This window comes from Equus asinus, chromosome 22 (assembly GCF_041296235.1).
Source record: "Equus asinus isolate D_3611 breed Donkey chromosome 22, EquAss-T2T_v2, whole genome shotgun sequence".
NCBI classification, from domain to species: domain Eukaryota; kingdom Metazoa; phylum Chordata; class Mammalia; order Perissodactyla; family Equidae; genus Equus; species Equus asinus.
Genome location: NC_091811.1, coordinates 33,830,751 through 33,853,643, shown reverse-complemented (window position 1 = coordinate 33,853,643; position 22,893 = coordinate 33,830,751). Strand labels below are relative to the sequence as shown.

The 22,893-nt window shown below is 35.2% G+C and overlaps 1 protein-coding gene across 22 annotated transcripts in view; it reads left to right on the top strand.

Moving 5' to 3' along the window:
- Positions 1 to 22,893, top strand: part of SOX5 (SRY-box transcription factor 5) — a 951,808-nt gene that overhangs the window by 721,071 nt on the left and 207,844 nt on the right. For all 22 annotated transcript variants that reach the window (XM_070494048.1, XM_070494061.1, XM_070494052.1 and 19 more), the window contains one exon: positions 20,266 to 20,352. In XM_070494048.1, coding sequence (XP_070350149.1) covers positions 20,266 to 20,352 — 87 coding nt within the window. The remainder of the gene's footprint in view (positions 1 to 20,265; positions 20,353 to 22,893) is intronic.

The window sequence follows — 22,893 nt, the reverse complement described above, 5'->3', positions numbered from 1 at the left end:
CATTCAAAATTAGGAAAAGTGTGAGCCCAGAATCATTGAGAGGACAAGACAATTATATGGCTATTAGTTCCCTGTAACCTATGCTTTCTGATTACTTTCCTTCTTAATATATTTAAATAGAGATAACAAGAATAGCCCTGTCTGTGTCCACAGTATAACTCCTTTGATGTATAGCATCTATGGGAGATAATTAAGAAACATGGATAATGCAAATTTATCATTTTATACTCTAATTATGGGTAACTCAAAGAATGATCTTCCCACACATCAGGAGTGACTTCCAGATCATACATAACCATGAGTCATCTTAAAGCAAAGAGGATCTCTAAGACTGGCAGAATATTTGCATACTCATTATTCACTCAACAAGTATTTGTTGAGTGTCTGGTATATACCAGACATCGATTTAGGAAATGGAAGTACGTAGTGAACGAGACGAATAAGTTCGCAGTTCTCCTAGAGCTTATATTTTAGTGGGAAGGAAGAGAAAAATAAATAAGATGATTTCTATTAGTGATAAGTGCTATAAAAAATAAAAGAAGTTGGATAGAAATTGACTCGAAGTGATAGTACGGCTATATTGCTTTAGATGGTGTGTCAAAGAAGGCCTTTCTGAAAAGATGAAATATAAGTTAGGATGTGAATAAGGGAAGGAGTCAGCTATGTGAAGTTTTTGAAGCGTGTCTGAAATAAAGTGAATAGAATTCACAGTGGAAAGACATAGAAGTGAGGGTGAACTTAGCTAGATGGGGAAGTATAAAGATGGCCATAGTGGCTAGAGTATGATAGGAAAAGTAGTAGAAACTGACTCTAGAGAAATAAGTGGAGGCCAAAGCTTATAGAACTCTGCTGGCCTTGGTAAGAGGTTTGGATTTCATTCTAAGCCCAAATAATCAGACACCCTTGAGAACTCAGAAATCATCGCCAGTATGAGCTCAAAATAGTGTTGTATTATATATATGCAATTCTATTTGCATGCAGTTCTATTTGCGATATGTCACCAATCCTTATTGTTAGCAGGCTTGCTTAGTCAGTCTGGTTACTGATTAAGAGAGCAAACTTTGAAATCCAGCAGATACAAGTTTGAATCCTGGCTTATTTCCTCACTAGGTCTGTATCCTTGAGAAATGATTTAACCTTCTTAAGCCTCGATTTGCTCTGTAATATAGATGATAATAAGAGATAATATAGATAATAGTAGTACTACCTCTTAAAGTTGTTTCAAGAATTAAATGAGATTATTACATAAACCACAGCACTATGCCTGGTACATAGTAAACAGTCAGTAAATATTAATAATTTCATTATTATTATAAACAAAGTAGGCAAGAGGGAAGCATGCCTAATAGGACTCCAACATTTGCAATATTCATGATATTTCGAGCATTTTTTAATTGATTTGGGGTTGCAAAGTTGTCTCTTTGGCCTTGTAATTTTTTATCATTTGTTAAGCTATCTTGGTTTTTCATAGCCATTACAAATGCAGGATCTGTTCTAAAGTGAATTCTATTTTGTATACACACAAAAAGAGATAGGTAGCTGAATTTTGCATATTTTAAAAGAGTGTCACTGGGGCAAATCTTTCTGTAAGGTCATGGATTCAGATTAAAGATACATCCTAGAAAAGTTTCCTTTTAATAGTTAAGTATTTACCTTGTAGGTTATATAGTATTACTTTCTTCATATTTCTCCAGTTAGCTGGTATAATATTCCAGCATTGTTATTTTTTTTCTCCAGAGAAAATGACCTAAAGAACAAGACTCAGTATAAGAATAGAGGACTTTTCAATGCAGAATTTGCTCTTTTTCTTAGGGTGATAGAACGTGAAGAATTTCTCATCTGCCTTTCCTGCCTCTCTTTGCTATGCTGATACGATCAGAGTATAATTATAATAGTAGTCAAAACATTAAAATTTCCATGATCTTAAAATTTTTGGAGAAAAGAAAGAAAAAATAGAAATACTGTTTTTCAATGCCAGTCTTTCACATTATTCCAAAATTTAAATGAAACTCATTAGATAAATATTCTGGCTAACTCCATTTGTAATTATAGCCAAAATATGTAAGAGTGAAGTTTCTTTGTCTGCCCTTTTCCCTACCATTGTCTAGTTGTAGGGCCTGTATCAAAGCATCAGTTTTCTTTAGAAAACATATATTTAACCACACAAATAACTACTTGGAATCACTAATTCTAGATACTGCTTAATGAGAAAATTGCTCTGCTTCCAGGTATAATAACAATGGCAGTCAAAGGGTAACGTGATGATGCTGATGAAGATGCTGATAGCAGCTATCTTCCATTAAGCACTTAATGTGTGTTGGACACCATTATAGTCTCTCCTCTGTCTCTCTGTCTCTGTCGCTCAGTCTTTCTCCCTGGAAGGCAAGGAGGCATCATAATTTCACTTATAAAAATGAGCAAACTGAAGCTGGTTAAATACCTTACCTAAGGGCACTTAGTAAAGAACAGAACCAACCTGGTTGTGACTCCCAAGTTTTCTGCTCCCTGTGCTACTACACTACTTTAATAAAGTAATGGAGGTGATTTTTTTCAGCTACCTGCAAATGTCAGTCTTTTCCACTTGATTCTTATTAATATTTTAATGTTTCATATTGAAATTTAGGTTTTATGTGGCTTTCATGGCTGGCAACTTTGTATCTCCAAAACCTGCCAAAATATAAAAACTCAGCTGTTTTTCTTTTTTTTTTTCCTTTTTAAAAGATCCTCAGCAGGTCTTAACTTAGTGAATGTCCGGTAACAAGGAAAGGGCTGCACAGAGTCTTTATATTTACAGTTTACACTTTTGTTTTTCAGAATAATGCTGCTCCTCCTAACCACATAGCCATTGGATTTGGTGAACAAATTATTCCTACTTGCAGATGAGGGTCAAGGAGTTGGAAGTGCTTGTACTTTTAGGTATAAAATAACCAAAATAGTCATGCTTAAAACTTTTAGCTAGAATTAATAATAATTTAAAGGAAGCCCATGGTAGAATTCAGATTGTTGGATGTTTATATCACACTCATGAGTTGCAGAAGTAAAATTAGACTTCCTTATTAGAATAGTCTCCGCTACTTTTGTTTTTCAAATACCTAAACAGGGTAGATGCTCAATAAATGAAGACTGGTGTTGTTATTAATAAACCATCCAAACATGGAAACTTCTGGCAGATACCGATTGGCTTGAAGAAGTAAAAGGTTGTTATGAGCTCTGTCGTTCACTGAGCTGCTTGAGATTTCATTATTTGAGCAATAAATTACGTATAAAATGGAGATGTTGATGAGTGACGAGGAGGAGGAGGAAGAGAGCAACAATGACAAACACCTAAAAACACTGTTTTGAGACACTTTACTTACAGCAAGTCACGTAATGCCTTCAATAGCCCTTCAATAGGTAGGTATATAGGTATATACTTATTTTACAGATAAGGATACTGAGGCTCAGGAGGCTAAGTTATTTTACAAGATGTTTAATCTTGTAAATGAAGGAAGAAGACTCTGACTACAAAGTCCCTGCTCTTAATAGGATTTTGTAAGAATTAAAAAGAATTACATGTAAAGCACTTAAAAGTTAATACCACTTAAGCTCTCAATTGGTAATTGTTACTATTACTATTGCTTAGCTATTATTGTCGTTATAATATGCAGTTACATAAAGAGTTTTCATTGTGGGTTTAGAGGGAACTTTTTCTTTTAATTACAGATTTTAAAAAACTTCCAAATATTTAAAGATGTGATTTTGCATAAAATTGGTCATTCTTATTTTTAGCTAACTTTATTATTAAGTGTTGATGTGGTTTTTTATATAATCCAGAGGATTTTACTTAGATTTCTAGAAAGAATATATATTGTTGATTTTAAAGATAAAAAGCCTCAGTGTAGAAGATAAGATTACACTGCGTAAAACACCAGTTAACAGGAAGCATAGAGTAAAAATAAAAGGTCAAACATCAAGGCATCAAAAAAAAGCCAACTCCTTTATAATACTTGGTATTTCTACCATTTCTTTTATTCTGTTTATTGAATTGGAAGGCACTCATTCAGGAATTTCAAGTTTGTAGAGATTTAGGAAAAGTACTTGAAATTCTATTTCTATTTTTTATTTCCATCACAACCACTTTGTATAAAGGCAGGCATGTAAATATGCTGGAAAAAATTGTAGGTCCTCTTGAACTTTGAGAGAAACGTCCATTTTGGCAAAGGAGGAGGCACACATTTGGATAAATTTATACGTGCACCTCAAATGTGGGTGCTAGTTTGAACTGCCAAACTCCAGAATTTTCACATTTTTAGTATACCACGGTGGGTTAGAACAGCCCATTAGTATAAGGAGTATTTTCGAAACTGTTGACATTTGGCTACTGTGCTTTCATCCACTGTTCTCTCGTCTTGACAGAAACTTGGTTTAACTTGCAGGGAGAAAGTGAAAGACAGAGAAAGGTGTCTATATGAAATGCCCCGGAGAGAAGGCGAACTCCTATAAGGCAACATTTAGGCATTGAGGGTGACACTGTATTAACCTTTTTAATGGATGTATGTAATAAAGTGACATGTAAATGGAGCACAAGGGGAGATATGACACTATATCTGGAAAAGGATAAAACAGTTGGTTGAATACTGGGCTATTATAGCAGTTTGCAAACCTTGGATAAACTCAGTCAGCGGTTGTATAATTGGTTATTCAATCCCGACCCTTGTTCACAGCTCAGAGCCAGGAACACTGAGACCTGTTGCCAATTTGAGTGAATATAGTGACTGTACTCGGCCGGGGCCTAACATTGGAGCCAGGCCTTTTCCTGTGGGCTGGTTTCCACCATGTCTGGGACTGGCTCAGTGACAGTGGGTCTTTTGTTGTGAAAGGCTGGCTGGTACTCCCCTCCTTTGCAAAATGTCTAACAGCTACACAAATATAAGAAAATAGGAAAAGGGACTTACTGTAGCTTTTCTCTTAGTAAGTTAATGTGGAGTTATTACTTTTCCTTTCTTTTTCTTTTTTTTTCTCCTTTTTGAGGAAAGTCTGAGTTAAGTAAATAAACTTAAAGAATGATATAAAAGCTTGCTTCTAGATAAGAATTGAACCTTGTAGTCCCTGATTGGAATATGATATGTATGGAGAAATTTATAGTAATTCGATTCACAAAAACGGGTTTCTGAATAAGATATTTTTACTTTCTCCTTTCTCCTATGAATGTTCATGTACTGAGAAGATTGCTTTTACTGAGTATCTCCTCCATAACTGAAAGATAGAGCATGTTTATAAACCTGTTATGTATTTAACTTTATGAAACAAGCGCCCCACCTCCTCTGCCCCAACACACTGGAGCGAGGCCAACAGACTAACCACTTACTGTTTCTAGTCTAGCAAAATTTGAGAAATAAATCAGTGAAGATTTTGATTTGAGTGTGTGGTATAAAGAATGCCCAGTCTTCTTACAGTGCCCAATTCATAAAGGAATCTGTAACAAGCTTGTAGTATTTGCCAGTTAGGTGCAGCTTAGTGATAGGGTGACAGTTCGCAGCTGCAATCAATTATGCTTCCATTATTTCTGTTGTTTAAACATGCCTCGGAATACCAGTTCAGAGGATTTCACCAAATGCGTCTAAGTTTCAAAACAAAGTAAAGAGCATATTAAAAAAGAAAAAACCAAATACATTTTGAATCGAGAATTTTTTCCTGGGAGTATGTATAATCTCTTTACCACCACCACCCCCCCCCCGAATTTCGCCTCACGCACCCCAGCATTTAAAAAATCACACACACAACACACAGCGTTTGATTTAATGCAGGGTTGCAATTCAATCAAGAGACTGCTGAGGTCATATAATATAAATGGCTACAGTACTTCTTGGCTCAGTTATAGCCTTGATCATTCAGGGCTTTGTTTTTGTTAATTGAGTAGCCTCCTGCTGGGGAGAGCTCCTAAATATTTTGCACTATATGTCACGAAAAAGAATTTGGAGACTAGAAGGCAGTTGGGGGGGGGGGCGGGGAGGGCGGGGGGGCAAGGGAGGGGTGAGTTTCTGCAAGGGAGGAGGGAAAAGGAAAGAGGTGGTTCCGAAACCATGACAGGACAAAGGGAAAAAAGGCAAATTGTTTTTGAATAGAAAATTAATCATTGAAAAGGGACTGGCTATTGTGGGGCAAACATAAAAATAGAGGGAGCATTTAACTTGAAATATATGAGAAAAAGCACTATAGAAACTCCAACAGAGGCCTTTAATGGAAAATACACCCGGCCATCTCATTATAAGTACATCCCTGGGAGCCAAGTGTTATGAGCATTAGTAAGAAGGTGGTGTTATAAAAAAAATTGATTATAATCAAGCTTAATGTATTTGAGGCTTAATAAAAGTATTGTATGGAGGTAGTGAGTATCATGGCATAATAGAGACCTCTTAGTATTGGATTGTTCATAAGTGTTGTATTTCATAATGTGGACCTGTGGAGGCCTTTACTTCCTGATGGGAAAATAGGAACTTGTATTGGTAAAGAGAAGATCACAAATTGTAGACCGGCCCCTATTAACCTCAGAAACTACAATTCAATGTATATCTTATCATCTTAATCTCCCAAATATTTTGCTAGTTTGTATTATAATACAATATTGTATATAACAAACAGATGTCTCCCCTAGGTCACTGTTTGTAATTTAGTAAATTGTAGGTGTCCAACTGGAGAGCCTAGAGCTGCTGTTGAAGAATGAATGCTTGAGATGCCTCATTAATTTAATGTACGTAAGAGGCTGGTGGGCTTAAAGGATTTGGTAGTAGCCCCATAGAGAACCACCTAAATGTAATTCAAATAGTGTGGAATAAACTTTTTTTTCCTATTATATTTTTCCCCCTCCATGCTGTGATCCCTCCCTGATCATTATTTTTTAGGCACTTTACGTGTCACAACAAAAACAGAAAGGCTGAAATATGTATGAAAACAAGAGTTTCAATTAAACTCAAATCAAGTATTTTTTAAAGGTGTTAGTTTTTAGTTTTTATACAGCCTTGTTTGGCACAGAGCTCTGCACATGTTTTGAGATTTGGCTGTGCTGCTTTATAATTTCGAAGGTGCTACCCTGTAAGCTGAATAATTTGCTGAGAAGAAAAGAGAGAGATAAATAACCTGGGTTTCACATCTAGAATTATGGAATAAAATAATAAATTGATACCTACTGTATAATACGAAAACCTGTTAGATCATGTATCTGCTTTAATGTAATTTATAAATTTTGGAAATACTCTTGTAAAGAATTTAATCCCCTTATTAAACAAAGTAATTTCTCTCTTGTTCTTTGGTAGCTGCCATGGAAGAATGATTTTTTTTCTTTTCTCTCTTTAGAAATGGAACACTTTCTTTCTTTTATTTTTAATTTCATTAATATATATTTTAAGTATATAATGCACATTTTAATATTCACCTTTGTCAAGTACTAAAGATCAACTTTGGTGATTACAAATTTATTGCAATGATTTACAAGTTGAGTTTACCAAATTTCTTGCAATGAATTATTTGCCTTCGGCAAATAAGATTATAGGCAGCTACCACACTTGGAATGATTTGGAATGCTTATAATTTAACTGAAGATCTCAACTCCTGTTATGAGAACATTCTAATTTGCAACAATGATTAAATATATGTTTCTAATTTACCATAATTATTTACAATGTTTTACCTGAATCTTCTTTCTAGAAGAATTTCGAGATTTTTCCAAATAGTTGAGGGCAGTGAAGCCTCTCTGAAGTATTCATCCCAGTGTTCACTTTGGGTGGGAGATCCGATGGCCTGCGACAGAGACCCTGTGGGGCTTAAACACACTCTGCCCCTTTTTGTGAGAACTGAGATAGTAAGTTTTTGGAGGTTTTCATATCCCTCAGGGAAATTTCTCTGAGGAGAATTCCCAGAGGTATAAACACTTTCGAATTTCTGACATGTGGAGCACAGACCTTTGTGGCTTTTGAAAAACCATTCCCAAGTTTATAAAAGCTTGCTCTCTGACCCGCAGGTCAGAAAATTGGGTGGTCTGTCACTTTACTGGATTCATCCATCCTTTGGGGATGAAATACTGACCTATATCTTAATTTTTTAACTGCTAATATTTCACTGTATTTCATCAAAATCCCTAGGCTGCTTTAAATAAGCTTTTTTCCTATCTTTTTTTAACTTCATTCTTTTAAATCGGCGAATCATTAAGGAAGCATGGGGTACACGTCATAATCTGATGAACATCCCTTGAGCCTTTCCCACCCCTGCCACTTTTTCTCCTCGGATACATTTCTAATAAGATAAATGGGTTCAAATTATACGTAACATTATGTATTCCATTATACTAAATGTTTGTATATGTGAAAGAGAAAGCTATAGGTGGTAAGTATCTCTGTTTATGTGTCATTTATTACATATGTGGGAGTGAAGTGTTTCAGTGATTACTTCTGGAAAGCTACGCACAGGAGAAAGAGGGACTAGTCAGCAGACCTCTCTGTCTTGCCTACTATCCCTCTCTCCCTGGATATTTCATTATCCTTTCCAATGTTTATGTATCATGTTTTCCTCTCAGTTATTAGATCTGAGACATGATTCTATAGATGTTACTGACTGATGTTTTTAAGAATAAAGAAAGAATAAGCAGTCAAAATGCTGCTGTGCTGTAGAAATCCGTGTTAATTATATTCAAGGTATAGATTATTTTATTTCCTATTATTAACACTCTCTCTAGGATTAGTAATTTGTTGTCCTGCCATTTCTTTAAATGAATAATGAGAGTATTGTCCCATTCATCCTTCTCTGATTTACTAAATTACTTGTAACATTATTCCACCGTTTTGCTCTGAATCTAGCCCCCCAAGATCTCAACCGTTCAGAGAGCATGTCCTTGTCATTTGGCTGACATGTCAGGAGTTTCTCGTTTCTTCTTGCCACTTATATAAACATGTATACCTCTCATTTTGTATGTGTAATACATTACATTGAAGAATATGTATGTATTTCTAACGTGGTCACATGATTCATAATCACTTAAGATTTTTAACAAAATTTTTGTTCACAGTACTCCCATAATAATAACTTTTCATTCCCCTCTCCTTTTTTTTTGATGAATAAGATCATCCCTGAGCTGACATCTGTAGCCAGTCTTCCTCTTTTTTCGCTTGAGGAAGGTTGTCCTTGAGTTAACGTCTGTGCCTATCTTCCTCTACTTTGTATGTAGGATACCGTCACAGCGTTGCTTGATGAGTGGTGAGTAGATCCGCATCCGGGATCCAAACCCCTTATCCTGGGCTGCCCGAAGCGGGGCGCACAAACCCAACCACTACGCCACCAGGCTGGCCCCCATTTTTCCTTTTTTTAATAATAAAATTTATGTTAACTCCTGGTAGTATATTATTGCATTTTTACTTTGAGGATTTTTTTTATTTGAAATGCTACATTTCATTGAGTTGTAAAATAGAGAAGTGTTGGAATATACTTGGATTTTTTCAGTTGATAGTGTTTAAATTATCACTCAAATGACACTGTGGTGTGAGTAAAATGCTTTTACCTTTCTAAGAAGAATTCAGTAAATTCTACTTCGTCTTATTCACTTGAAAAAAGTTTTCAATTCAGATTTTTGAAGATTTAATAGACTATTTGTATCCATATTTTTATATCCTGAATCAGTGTTTACTCATCAAAACATTACCTGAGGTCTTGGAAAAAGTGCAGATTCCTGGGACTCAACCAAGATGTGAAGAGCAGATTCTCCAGTGGTCCCAGAATTTTACATTTTAAGGGAGCTTCCCTGTGGCTGTGAACTCTGGATAGATAGGGTCCACTTCTGTTTTGCTCTTGTTAATATCCCCCATGCCTGAAAAAACATGTACTATATACATTTGTTGAATTAATCCACTCTGCTATTCTTATCTGTATATTTATCTTTTTTTTTTTTTTTGGAGGAAGATCAGTCCTGAGCTAACATCTGCTGCTAATCCTCCTCTTTTTGCTGAGGAAGACTGGCCCTGAGCTAACATCCATGCCCATCTTCCTCTACTTTATATGTGGGATGCCACCACAGCATGGTGTGCCAAACTGTGCCATGTCTGCCTGGGATCCGAACTGGCGAAACTCGGGCGACCGAAGCAGAAAGTGCACACTTAACCGCTGTGCCACTGGGCCGGCCCCCTGTATATTTATCTTTTAATTTAATTTTATATTGCTAGAGTGATTTAATTCATATTATTTTCTTAATTATGGACAAGATGATAAATTGGCCCCATTTTTAGAAGTTCTTGTCTAGTAGGATTTTTTATAGCAGTTTCAGTTGATGAACGGAAGACTATTTTACGCCTCTTTATGGCCATACTATACTAGTAACATTTAGAAAAAAATCTATCAGCACATTTATTTACTATTCATTAATATATTGTTTCCAGGAAGGCATTGTTCTCTTTACTTTTACTTCAAAAAATGAAACAATAGCAGAGCAACTCAGTGACACTTTAGCAATTTGAGCCAAAGATTTAGTGTCTGGTCACTGTTAGTCTATACATCTTCCCCAGGAGACGTTGAATTTCTTGAGAGCCCATGTCTTAGTGCCTATCGCAGAGCCACAGTAGATGATTGATAGATAAATGAATGAATACATGAATAGGGTATGACACCTCCTGCTATTGTGTCTGCGTGCACACACACGTGTCTGAATTGTGCAAAATAAAATGGCGGTATCCAGATGTGATATATTTTGTTTTCTTTAAAGTAGTCTGATAGCTTTAATAGTAATTATGCCACTAAAAGCAAAAATAACAGTTTTGTACATTCATTCAATTCAGAAATTAAATGAATATACCAATAGATTGTATAAGCCCACCTTTATACCCACTGCCTTTAACATTAAGATTGGTAAGTCTGCTTATATAAGAAAAGTGAGGGGCTGGCCGCATATTTGAGTGGTTAAGCTCGCAAGCTCTGCTTCGGCGGCCCAGGGTTTCCCTGGTTTGAATCCTGGGCACAGACACAGCACCACTGATCAAGCCATGCTGAGGCGGCATCCCACATGCCACAACTAGAAGGATCCACAACTAAAATATATAACTATGTACTGGGGGGCTTTGGGAGAAAAAGAAAAAGTTAAAAAAAAAATCTAAAAAAAAGAAAAATGAAAACCCAGCTATGCTTTTCTCTTTTTTCCAGTTATGCAGACATTTTTGTTTCCTTCCCTTTTATCTTCTTTCGCTTGTTCCTTCTTAAATGAAAATGCTTCTTAAAGAGAACTCTTACAGGTTGATTATTTTACTGTTCTGCATTTTTGAGAGTCACAGCATATCATAGCTAACACATAACTGTAGCTTACATCGTTGGTTAGATCGTGTGTGAGCCTGTGAACATTAAATGCCATTTTGTGAATAAAACTATTGTCTTTTCTCATCTAAAATTACTCTAAAAATGACATGATCCAAACTCCACGAAAGGTTATGAGAGACCAAATATAACAAGTTGTTAAGGCAGATGGACTACTTTGGTTGAGAAGCTATGTGCAAATTTAGATATATGATTTTAAGCAAATCAGAAGATATTATTTCTTAATTTTAAGATCTGATACTAAGTATTAGAACAGAAAAATATAATTTGAATTGTAAGTAGCTTCTCAGCTCGACGCTTCAACTACCTGTGTATCACAATCTCTGATTTCTCATATGAATCATGTCAGTTTTATTGTTCATATCTTTTCAGGCATCTGGCAAGCTGAGATTGCGATTTGTTGTCACATATGTTGTGATAGAGAAGATTCAGGATGTGTAGTGCTTTAGCATCAGGCTGTATGCGCTTTAGTTCTCACTTCCAGTGGTAAAACATTCTGTCATGTTTTTAAAGTATTGGAATTCTTATTCTAATGTCTGTTAAGTGGTTTTCTATTTCTATGCTCTTTGTATTTCCTTTATCATCTCTGCCACCCACTTTCACAATTTTAAACAACAACAACAAAATCATTCCACGAATATGATCATTAATTTTTGTTTTCAGAATGGTCTAGATATGTAATTAAATGGATGGTTATGTGAATACACTCTTTTATAGTAGGATAATTGCTTCATTTATAATTCAAACACATATTTAGGTAATTCTTTTCTTAACTATATCAATAGGCATATGTAATTTGCTTGGAACTATGCATTCTCATCTTACTAAGCTGTGATATGTTTAAGCTATCTTAAACTTTTCCTGTTTGTTTATAAATTTGTCTTGTGCAATTAAGACTTTGTTTGTTTTAAATATGCCTGATTCTCATATACCTTTTGCTAGAACTGAGTTCTTAGAATTTGTCTTCTATTTTTCTTTCTTGCCCTATCGCTCATATACACAGTTGAGAAAATACTATTTCAAATAACGTATGTGAAAAATAACAGATTTATTACAATTGGTCTCTGAGAAAGTTGGGTTTTTGATGGATGAAATAGTAAAAATAGGAAAATCTTTTATGAGAAATATTGTAACTTTTGTAAATTGACTACTGTTGATACATGAGGAACATCTTCCTCCGAATTTTCTTTCTATCAAATTGCTTTGGCTTTTCTCTTCTGCACCTCTTGCCTTTGGAAACCCTTTGCTTCCTCCTACTCTCCACTTTCACCCCTCTCATTGTAACCCATGACTGGAACTTAATTCACATTTCCCCACACACACTTTGCTGACATCATAAATTATTTGGATACAAATGGACAATATTCATTAGCTGTGCACTTTACTGAAAGAGCCTTACACAGGAGTGCTGCACTCTCCCATTTTTATTAAAAGTTAAAATGCTTCTGCTGTCACGGGGGTTGGGGTGAGTTAGCTATGATAGAGGACAGGGCTACCGTGCTAATAAATAAAAATAATAACTATTACCGCTGGTTGAGTGACCCTGGAAAAAGAGCACTACAAAGCTATTTGTTGTTCCTTTCACTTGTCAACAGCACTGGCTTAAAAGCTGTAACCATTGTTGAGGACCTAAGAGAACCTTTGGAAAGTTAGACAACTATCAGAAAAAAGCAAAAAATCAGGCAAAGATTAGTTGAGTATTTTTGTATGTCTCTGTTGTTTGGGGACAATTCATTCATTAACCTAATGGAAGTGTCAACTGTCCTTGTCCCTCATACTACTACACTTCTCTCTATGTCTTTATTGACATGAACCAACTGGAAAATTCATGGGAATGAGAGATAACCAATGAAACTAAGCATTGTGGGTCATTATCATAAAAATGTGTAGAAGGAGAACTATTACCCTGTGATGATTTCGATTTCTGGGTAGTTGAAGTCAAAGTGAAGCATGTATATGTGTATTTCACTAGCTTTTTGAAACCGTCCTCTTGGATTGCTGTAGACTACGTTATAGTTGTATTGTTAGTCAATTTTTAAGTGTTATTGTGTGCCCAGCACTGTTTTAAGCACTTTCCATAAATTATCTCAATTAATTCTTGTGACAATCTTTTGAGATAAGTGCAGTTAATAACCTTTTACAGATGAGTAAATTGAGGCATTGAGAGGTTAAATTACTTGCCAAAGGTCAGAAAACTAGTAAGTGATAGAGTCAGCTTGTATGACATGAAATTATTACATTTTTATAGTTAGTAGTAAAACGTAAGAGAGATTTGTACGTAAGGGATAACTCTGGAATTACTTTTCGAAATGCTGCCCTCAAGTTACTTATGTTATTTTTACTGCAATCTAGTATTTGAAACAAGAACAAAACAAAGTGTTGTAGTCAATGCAAGAAAGTGCACTTACTTTCCAAGTGATGGAGTGGAGAAGACTATGAGAATTTCACAAGTCTATCTTTTAATGGAAGTTTTTGTGTAGGAAATATAAAACCATCTTGTGAGAGGTAAACCTAAGGTTATTCACATATAGCAATTATATCATATTGATTCTAGCATATTTAATCATGTGATGAAAAAATATTCTTCTAAAATGTGCTGTAAGATAGGGTACAATTGAACAGGTGTGTTAATAGTTTCAGCTTGTGCAATGAGAAATTTAAGCCTGTGAGTTATGATTTAGATATTGCAGTATTCTAAAAACTGAATGTGCATTAAAAATTTCCACACATGAGTCAGTAGGCCGAAGATTTTTTTTTAGTTTAAACAAGAGCTTATTAACTTTCAATTGGAAACAAATGAGTATTTTGGCACTACTAAAAGTAAAGTATTTCTAGAGCTTAATTCACTTCAGGATAATTACATATAAAAATGAGGATTTTTGAAATCCCGATGCTTTGGAATTTCAGATGTGTTTCTATTGTGTGTTGTGCTATATGTTGTTTTTTTTAGCATTTCCTAGAAGAACTTGACATTTCCTATGGCACACTAGCTGTAGTGCTTGCCTAATGGGACTGTTACAAGGCCTTCTGGTCTTCAGTGCACAAATAGCTTTCCAGATATGTAAAAGTTTTTACATTTCTTCCATTGCATTGTTTAATGTTTGCCCTAAAACGTTGTTTAGACATGCAGCTGTTGTCAACATGAATTGAACTCTTATTGATACGTGATTTCCAGATTTAGCCCAATCTTCTCTTCAGAAATAATCTTCTTAGTAGTAATTGAACAATTAAATAGCAACCTACTGAATTGTAGTTAGCTTTTTGAAGAAAAATATATTTAGCCAAGTACACTAACTTGCATTTTTTCTTCAGTTGTGTGGGGGCCATCAAGTGAGAAGAATATTGAGTTAACAGTACCTAATTCTAACATATTAGCCACCCAGATCACCTGTCATATAATCATCTTCTAAAACTGGATGAGGTGAATAAAACTGGACTAACATTTCATTTTTGAAAAGTGTGACCCTCTGTTAAAAGAACTTGTTGTCGTGTGTGGTATATTGAAAAGAATACCGAACTAGGAGTTAGGCTTCATGTCCTGCCTTTATTTTTACTTAGATTTGTGATCTTAGGCAAGTGGTAACCTTAATTTATAATTTTCAGTCTGTAAAATGAAGAGTTTGGTCTAGACCAGTAATTACCCAAGTTGTATTAAGCAAAACATTCACCTCCCCACACTAATTTCCTTGGTCAGATATTTAAATAATACTATATAATCCATAACTCACTTAAGATTGACAGTCTGTTAGCACATAAAAAGCTCTAAATCTTGTAGAAAAGAAATGTAAATTTGTTAATGTTAATTAGATTTACATGACAATTGAAAGCTATTTTGTTTATTGTAGTTTTAAGTAACCAAACAACTTATATTCCATTTATGTCCAATATATGTTTTAGTAAATCACTTTTAGGAAATGCTTATCTAAATGATGTCTAAAGATCCTTCCAGGTTAAAAAATCTGATTCTGTGACATGAATAATGGACATATGCTTTTACTTCTTCATTTGAAGGAGTATTGGTATGTTTTGAGGTTTAGCCATATTGTTGTTCCTTCCAAAAGACATCTCCCATCCCTGAAGGTGCACCCTATCACCTATCAGGAATAACACAGCGTAGTTTGAGCTACAAAATTAAAGTATAAACAGTGGTAGATTTGGTATGACCTAACTCCTGGGACTTTGTTTAAAAAGTCAAATATTATACATACATATTTTTTTGCTTGTTCGATTTTTCAATGAGCTCTGCCACTGCAGCTCAAGGGAGATTAAGGGAAAAAAACCTACATAAACACAAAGCAAAAACCTGAGCTTGTGTGTAAAGCTACTGCACTGGAGCGAATGTGGTTTAATTCTTGGCACTGGCAGCTTGTTGGAGAATTACAATATGTTGGCATGAGTCTCCAGGTCTCATTGTTCCAGATGAGGGAGTCAGTCTTAAGAGTGTTTGGCACTGAAGGGAAAAAGGAGTGAGAGTTATAGGGAATGAACAGGCCCTAAAGAGGCAGGATGCTGTTGTGACAATGGCTGGCACAGTTGGGGGGGCCATTCACTGGTGGGGATTGCCATAGGCATTGATGTGAAGAAGCATATGTGAGCAAAAGAGGCAAGGGTGAGAAGGGAAAAGCAAGCAAACACATCAAAAGGCTCCTGATGGTAGAAAGAGACAAAAGTAATCCAGTTAGAGTCATCTTAATATTAATGGGTTGACTGATAAGGATATCTTTCATTTTTAATTTATCTTACGGTTTATTTCTTAATATTTGTTTTATTTTCTCTTTTAAAATATGTACATATTTTCCTTTCCTTTAAAGAGATAGATCCTTGAATTAAGAGGCCCTGGTTTTGTAGTCCATCTGTTCTACTTTCTGGCTAGATGACTCTGGGCAAACCATCTTTCTGAGCCTTAGTTTTTGTATCTGCAAAATGGATATAATAAAAATATATACCATTGACAAAATTGTTTTCTCTGACAGCATTCTGTAAACTGAAATGCTCTGCAAAGAGTGATAACTACTGTTGTCTCTCACACTTATTTTTGTATAGGGAGCCCTAGCTTTTATTATGATGGTAATCGTGATACTCCAATGCTTGCCAGAAGTAAATCTCAGGAGAATCTTTAAAAGTGTTTAATATAAAACTATGACACATCTTAACATGAAAATAATAGATAATCCAGAATTTTAACATTTGGAAATAACTATGTTCACAAACATACCATACTCACAGTATAAAATATAATTTTACATGTGTTGTTTTTTTTAAATCACATTTTAGAAAATGGAATATTTAATAGATAACTACTATCTCTTTTACTTCATAGGCACTGAAGCAGCACTTACATAGTTGTGTCAAATTTCACTTGAATCATATTCACACATTAAGGAACAGGTGTGTTATAAATATTGGGATTTTTCCATTTGGTCTTTTTCAGTTCTAATCATTTATATTCTATAGGATCTGTACCATTTTTCAGAGAAATTCAGTCATTGATCCATGTCCATCCATTGTGCTCATTATCATGAGATCATTTCTTGCCACTTCTTCATGAAGTCAAACAAATTAAAAGAGTGGCAGTTGTTAGAATACTGGATGTAGATTTGCTTCAACTCTTTGTTTTACGGTAATTCAGATAGAGAGGTGAAGTGGGTGAAATGATCTGCTTTTGGTCCCAGTGAACTAGCCAGTGTCAAAGTCACGGTAAGAATCCAGATTGTTTGATTTATGGCCCAATAGTCCTTCCTCTATAGGAAAACATTTTCATTTCTTTGTATATATCTGTTATATGGTCATAGATTTTCCTTAAATTGTGCAGCATTCTAAACTGCAAAGTCATATAGTGGGACTACATCTTGAACATAATGAGAACGTAAGAAATCTTGGCTTTTAATCCCATCATGCTGCTCATAGGAACGTGTCACCCTGGGAAATGCAATTTATCTTTTCAAGTTTTTACTTCATCCATCCAATGGAATTAATAACAGTAGTTTTTCCTGCTATCCAGGACTGTTTTGTAGATAAAATGAAGTAATATGTGTGTACTAGAAAGAGCAAAGACTTTAGGATCCAGTGGGTTGAACTTAGCTTCATATTGGGCAAGTCATGATATTTCCCTAAGCTTTGGTTTCTTAAATGGTAAAACAGATGTACCAATATCTAATTCAAAAGATTATTATGTGAAGCTTGAGATAATACATGGAAAGGACCTGGTAAACTGCTTAGCGCTCAGCCCTCAAAATAGTAGCTGTCATTATCATGTCGTCGTCGACAGGAGATAGGAATTTGTAGGAAAAAAATAAACTTAGTTCAAGACTCCCCTCTGCCCAGTATGTTATGTGAGTCCTTTTGTTCTTTTTGCTTTTCTTTTTTTTTAACTTCTAAGATGGATGTAATAACAATTTGAGTCTTCAGGTATTTGCTATGATTAAATGAGAAAATGCAAGTAAAAGCGTCTACTGTAGTTCCTGGCACATAGGCTGCTCAAGAAATGTTTACTGAATCTGAATTTAAAGTATATACCTCATCCAAATTGCAAATATAAGTGTCTTTCTTCATTCACGGATGTGACAACCCCAAGTTAGATATGTTTCTGATTTTACATCTTCCAAATTACTTGGTCCTGAAGAAGTTATTCATTTTTCTGTGGTATATGTTAAAAGTCAGGTACTTGAAAAAAGTGGCTTTGTATACGAGCCTCATGTCTTTACGCAAGTTAATAAAGAGGCCAGGAATGTTCTGCAGGTTTCAGAAATCTAGCGGCTGTTTCTTTAACTCTGCAACTTAGACAGAAGACTTCTGTTTCTTTATGAGCACACTACAGTGAATATTTTGTCTAGCTGCAGGGGAAAAGCTTTGTCATGGACTTTGCAGACAATAGCCTTAAAAGTAAAATGGTCTGCTTTTGGTGCCGGGAGGTTCAGGGGCCCATTGTTAGCACACAATGGATTTCTCTTGCTGCATTCCTGCTTTGCAAAGGTTTGTTAGCTTTTACTGACTGACAGTACTCTATTGCAAATACCATATTGGCTGTGCCTGTTTACATGCTACTCAAGAATTTTTGTAGAGTGCTGGAAAAAAGAAACAGTGGTGTTTGTTTGACCTACTCTGATAAGGTTTAAAAAATGATTTCGCTCACCAAGTGTTTACTGGGAGTGTAGAATCGTTGGAAATTCTTGCAGAAGTATTTTAAAGTCACTTTTAAAGCCTCAATGAACAGAAATATTGATTACTTTAAGAAGAGATTTGATCCATTTTATTACTCATAGAATTATGATTGCCATTTTCAAAACAATATTAGATAAGAAATAGGGAGAATAAGAAATTTCACTTTCTTTTACTTTAAGAGAAAGTAAGAGCAAATTCTTTAGGATCTTTTTTCCTTTTTCCTTAAATGTGAAAAATGGAGAGAGATATTTTGTTACAAAGCAAACAAAGTATATCTCGCACATTCCATAGTGAATGTGTACACGGTAGTTAAGGTATGTGTGTGTATATCTACACACACACGCATACATTATATATATATACATATATATGTATGCATATACTTTGACCGTATGTATGGACTATGTATAACAGTAATCATTCACAGCTTTTCACCATTTTATTTTCCACAAGATTTTGACATCTGAGAAAGAAGCGTTCCATGTTGTCACAGTTTTTCCAAAGAAAATTTCACCTCCAGTTAGTTAAAACCTCACACAGGCTTTGTGACTCAGATAGCTGATAGCCGTAATGTGGGGGCCTGAGAGAAGTAGATAGCATTAGCCAAAGATGACGATGAAGACGCCTTAAAATGCATTTTACTGTGGGGAAAATTAACCAGTTTCTAATAATCTTATGGTCTCTAGGCCAGACGGTCCCTTTGATAACTTAACGTGTAGTCCCTTTATGCTCCTAGTAGGGGGTAAACAAATGTCTGAACAAACACAAATACACATAAACACCACTGTGGAGAATGGCGGTGCGTGTCTTCGATCTAGATAATAAGTGTGGGTATTGTTATTTAGATGGAGCATACTGGGACACTTATCTTTTAGTACACTCCATTTTCTAACTGAATGCAGTGCTAATCGTGGGATTGAAAGCCATTGTAATTGTGTACCCATCTAAATGCTGACAAGAATATACAATTACATTGTTTGGAACTGAGTTTAATGTTTGGGAGTTTTATTAGCATTTATATTTACTTATACATTAAAATTCAGCACAAAAGAAGAGGTCAAAAACCATGCGATGTATCGAAACAAATATCAGACTAAAGCATAACCTTGCTCTCTAAAATATGTGCATCCTGTTCCAGTACAGGGCATTTTAAAAGAGTGTGATACAAATCTGAAATAAACAAATAATAGGTTTCCATTATAGGCATTACTCACTTCTCTAGATTTTGCAATCTTTATAAAGCTTCTTTTATACCAACTTTTCTTTTTTTTAACGTTCGCGGTACTGGCAAATCTTTCCACAGTGTGCTTACCACCACACGATGTTAAACACATATTATAAAGTGGATGTAATTGTAAACACACAGAGGGATATAATTACATGTAGCAGATTTAAGAGCTAATTCTTTGCCTTTTTTTTTACTCTGCATTTTATCAACATAATTATTTTTTGACTGCAGACTAACACCCTGAAATTGACAAGCATCCATTATAGCAAGAATTTGTTCACCAAATTGAAAAACAATGAACTGCAGGTTTATATGTACCCATTGTCATAAAGAATTAGTACAGCTTTGTTCCGCAAGAGGAAAAACCTAATGATTTTGAAACAGCAGGTGACAAAACACATTCTTTTTTTCCTCCCCTGTTATCAGTTTGTTGATGAAGTCATTATGAACTGGGGCCGGATCGAGATGGCCTTATTTTTAGCAGATAGACTTTTAATGAGCTCCATTGTAAAGATAGTCATGTTGATTTGCTTACATTTTTTTTCTTTACTTAGAAACCCCCAGTATTGAAAAGCTACTCTCAAAGGACTGGAAAGACAAGCTTCTTGCAATGGGATCAGGGAACTTTGGTGAAATAAAAGGTAATATGTTTGCAATTATTTTGATCCAATATATACCAAAATGAAGTTGCTATTTAGGAATATTAACAGTGATAAAATACTTCTGCCCTCCCCCCCTTCTGCCTCATGCATTCTCTGTCTTTGGTGTTTCTTCTTTCTAGCTTGAAAGTGGATGTATCAGGGTTCTTATTTCTCTCTTTGTGCCTTATAGGGTAAATGGTATGTTGTTTTAACAGAATAACCCCACTATATCTTTAACAGGCTTTGCTTTTTATCATTTTTTAAAATTGAAATGATTTTCTCTGTAAGTAGGTATTTTATCTACAGCAGGGTTATAAACTGCATATTATGACAGGCGCAGCCCTGTGGCCAAGTGGTTAAAGTTCTGCACAATCCACTTTTGTGGCCCAGGTTTGCTGGTTCGGCTCCCAGGCGAGGACCTACACCACTCATCAGCCATGCTGTGGAGGTGTCCCACGTAAAAAAAAAATAGAGGAGGATTGGTGCACATGTTAGCTCAGGGCTAATCTTCCTCAAGCCAAAAAAAGAGGAGGATTGGCAAGAGAAGTTAGCTCAAGGTAAAGCTTCCTCAGTGGAAAAAAAAACCAAACTTGCATGTTATGAGATGATTTTATGCATTTTGCGTATTAAGAATGTGAATGTACATAATCTACATTTAAAACCAGAAATGGTGAATGAGGAAAACTTAGTAAAAGGTTGTTTTGTACTAATGAGGGCAACATTTTTGGTTTGGTTTTATTTGAGTAAGAAATTTCACATAAATAAGAGAAAAATTCTATTATGGACTTCAGATGATACTATTTATATCTTAATAAACTTTTAGTAATAACAAGAGGAAAAGATTTAATTTATCATATAAAAATAGAATCAAATGATCCTTTCAATTAATTTGAGTGTGTTTTCTCAGAGCATAGTGGGCAATCTGGTTTTCTATTTGTTGCCAATAGGACACTTTTGATTCTGAGTTCCAAAGGATTAATTCTGAGAAAAAATACTTATTCATCCACATTAAAATGTTTAGTTATATATTGCTTTGTATATTTTTGATAGAGGCTGAATATATATTTAAAATATCACCAGATTTATATTAATATACCTGTATTAATATATGTGTAAATAACTCTTTTGCATATGTGTGTATGCACATGTGTTCTCCCAATGAGAGAGGCAATTTCTCTTAAGGCCCTACTACATCAGAGTATCCTGGAGAAAGGCAAAGCATAGATCAGTCTTCTCAAATGTTCCGCCTACATGACACTAACATCTCAGTGTTTGGAAACTTCTAGAAAATGTTTAACTGAATATTTTACTTTCCGTCCATGTATTTTGAGTTTACATATATTCAGTCTGTGATTAGGTGTGGGTAGGTGGTGAGAGAATAAATGGGATCTAATCAACAAAGTCAGTAACCAAAATCTATAATGGAATCAAATTCAAATAAATAATAATTAATATGCTTTAAAGAGCTTGAAGACAGAGTTTAAAGAGAACAGAGAAGTTTCTTTTTCTGAGGCAGGAGATCCTTTGTATTATTTTGTTGGATTTTAACCCATTTGCACCTGAGGTATGGGATATATTCTCCAAGGTCCTTTATTCTCTTCTGACCTAGGTAATCACTGAGAGAGTAGAGCAGAGCAGACTGCCTGTTCCAAGCCTTGTGATCTCATTCCATTGGAGGACAAACATTTTTCCCTCCCTCATTTTCCTCACAAGTCAGACTTAAAAGCAGCGACAGCAGTGATGATAAGCTCAGAGGAAAGAAGCTCAGCTGTCCTTTCAGGCTTGCCTGTGGGGTTAGTTCAGGAAGCTGCAGTACAGTCACAAAAGAAGTTTCTGTCTTTAATTTTGAGTTTTTTAAGCTTCACATTCAGAGCATAAGTTTGGTTATTGTCCTCTGGTTCTGTTTAAAAGCTGTTTTCTGAAGTATTTTAAAAGCAACTGCAGATCTTTCTTCTGTTGGGGGCATGGTTATTAGGTGCTCGGATCAGGTTTGGCAGAAAACTGGGAAAATAGCGCCGGATTACTTTTTCTGCTGACTGCCCGTGACAGTTGCAATTACTAGCCATTGTTCATAGGTGGCCAGAAAGTGGAGAGGAGACAATAGCGTGTTGCCCTCTGGGGGTAAATGAATTTGACTTAATGGTTCTTGGGGGGTCAGACACTATGATTACATAGTGACCAGGAATGTGGTTTGCATGCCACCTCAGGAGTTAGACAAGAACAATGGCTTTGCTGTTTGGCAGCTATTTTTTTATGCGGCAAATAAAGGTGTTAGTCTCATGTATGTATACATTGTTTTTGGTCATAGGGAAGGATAAGTGGGAGTGTTTATTTTAAATCTGAAAATATGAACTTATTCAATTATTAGATGATTTATTAATGATAATTTAGAATAATCTATTTGAATAGAACCTGTGCATATGTTAGGATGTGTACAATCTTTACAGTATTCACTGAATCTTGTGGATTAAAACTTTTTGCCTCCATTACGCTGGTCAGTTTCCATTTAATTTTTAATTAGTTCCAGGAAACATGTGAGTG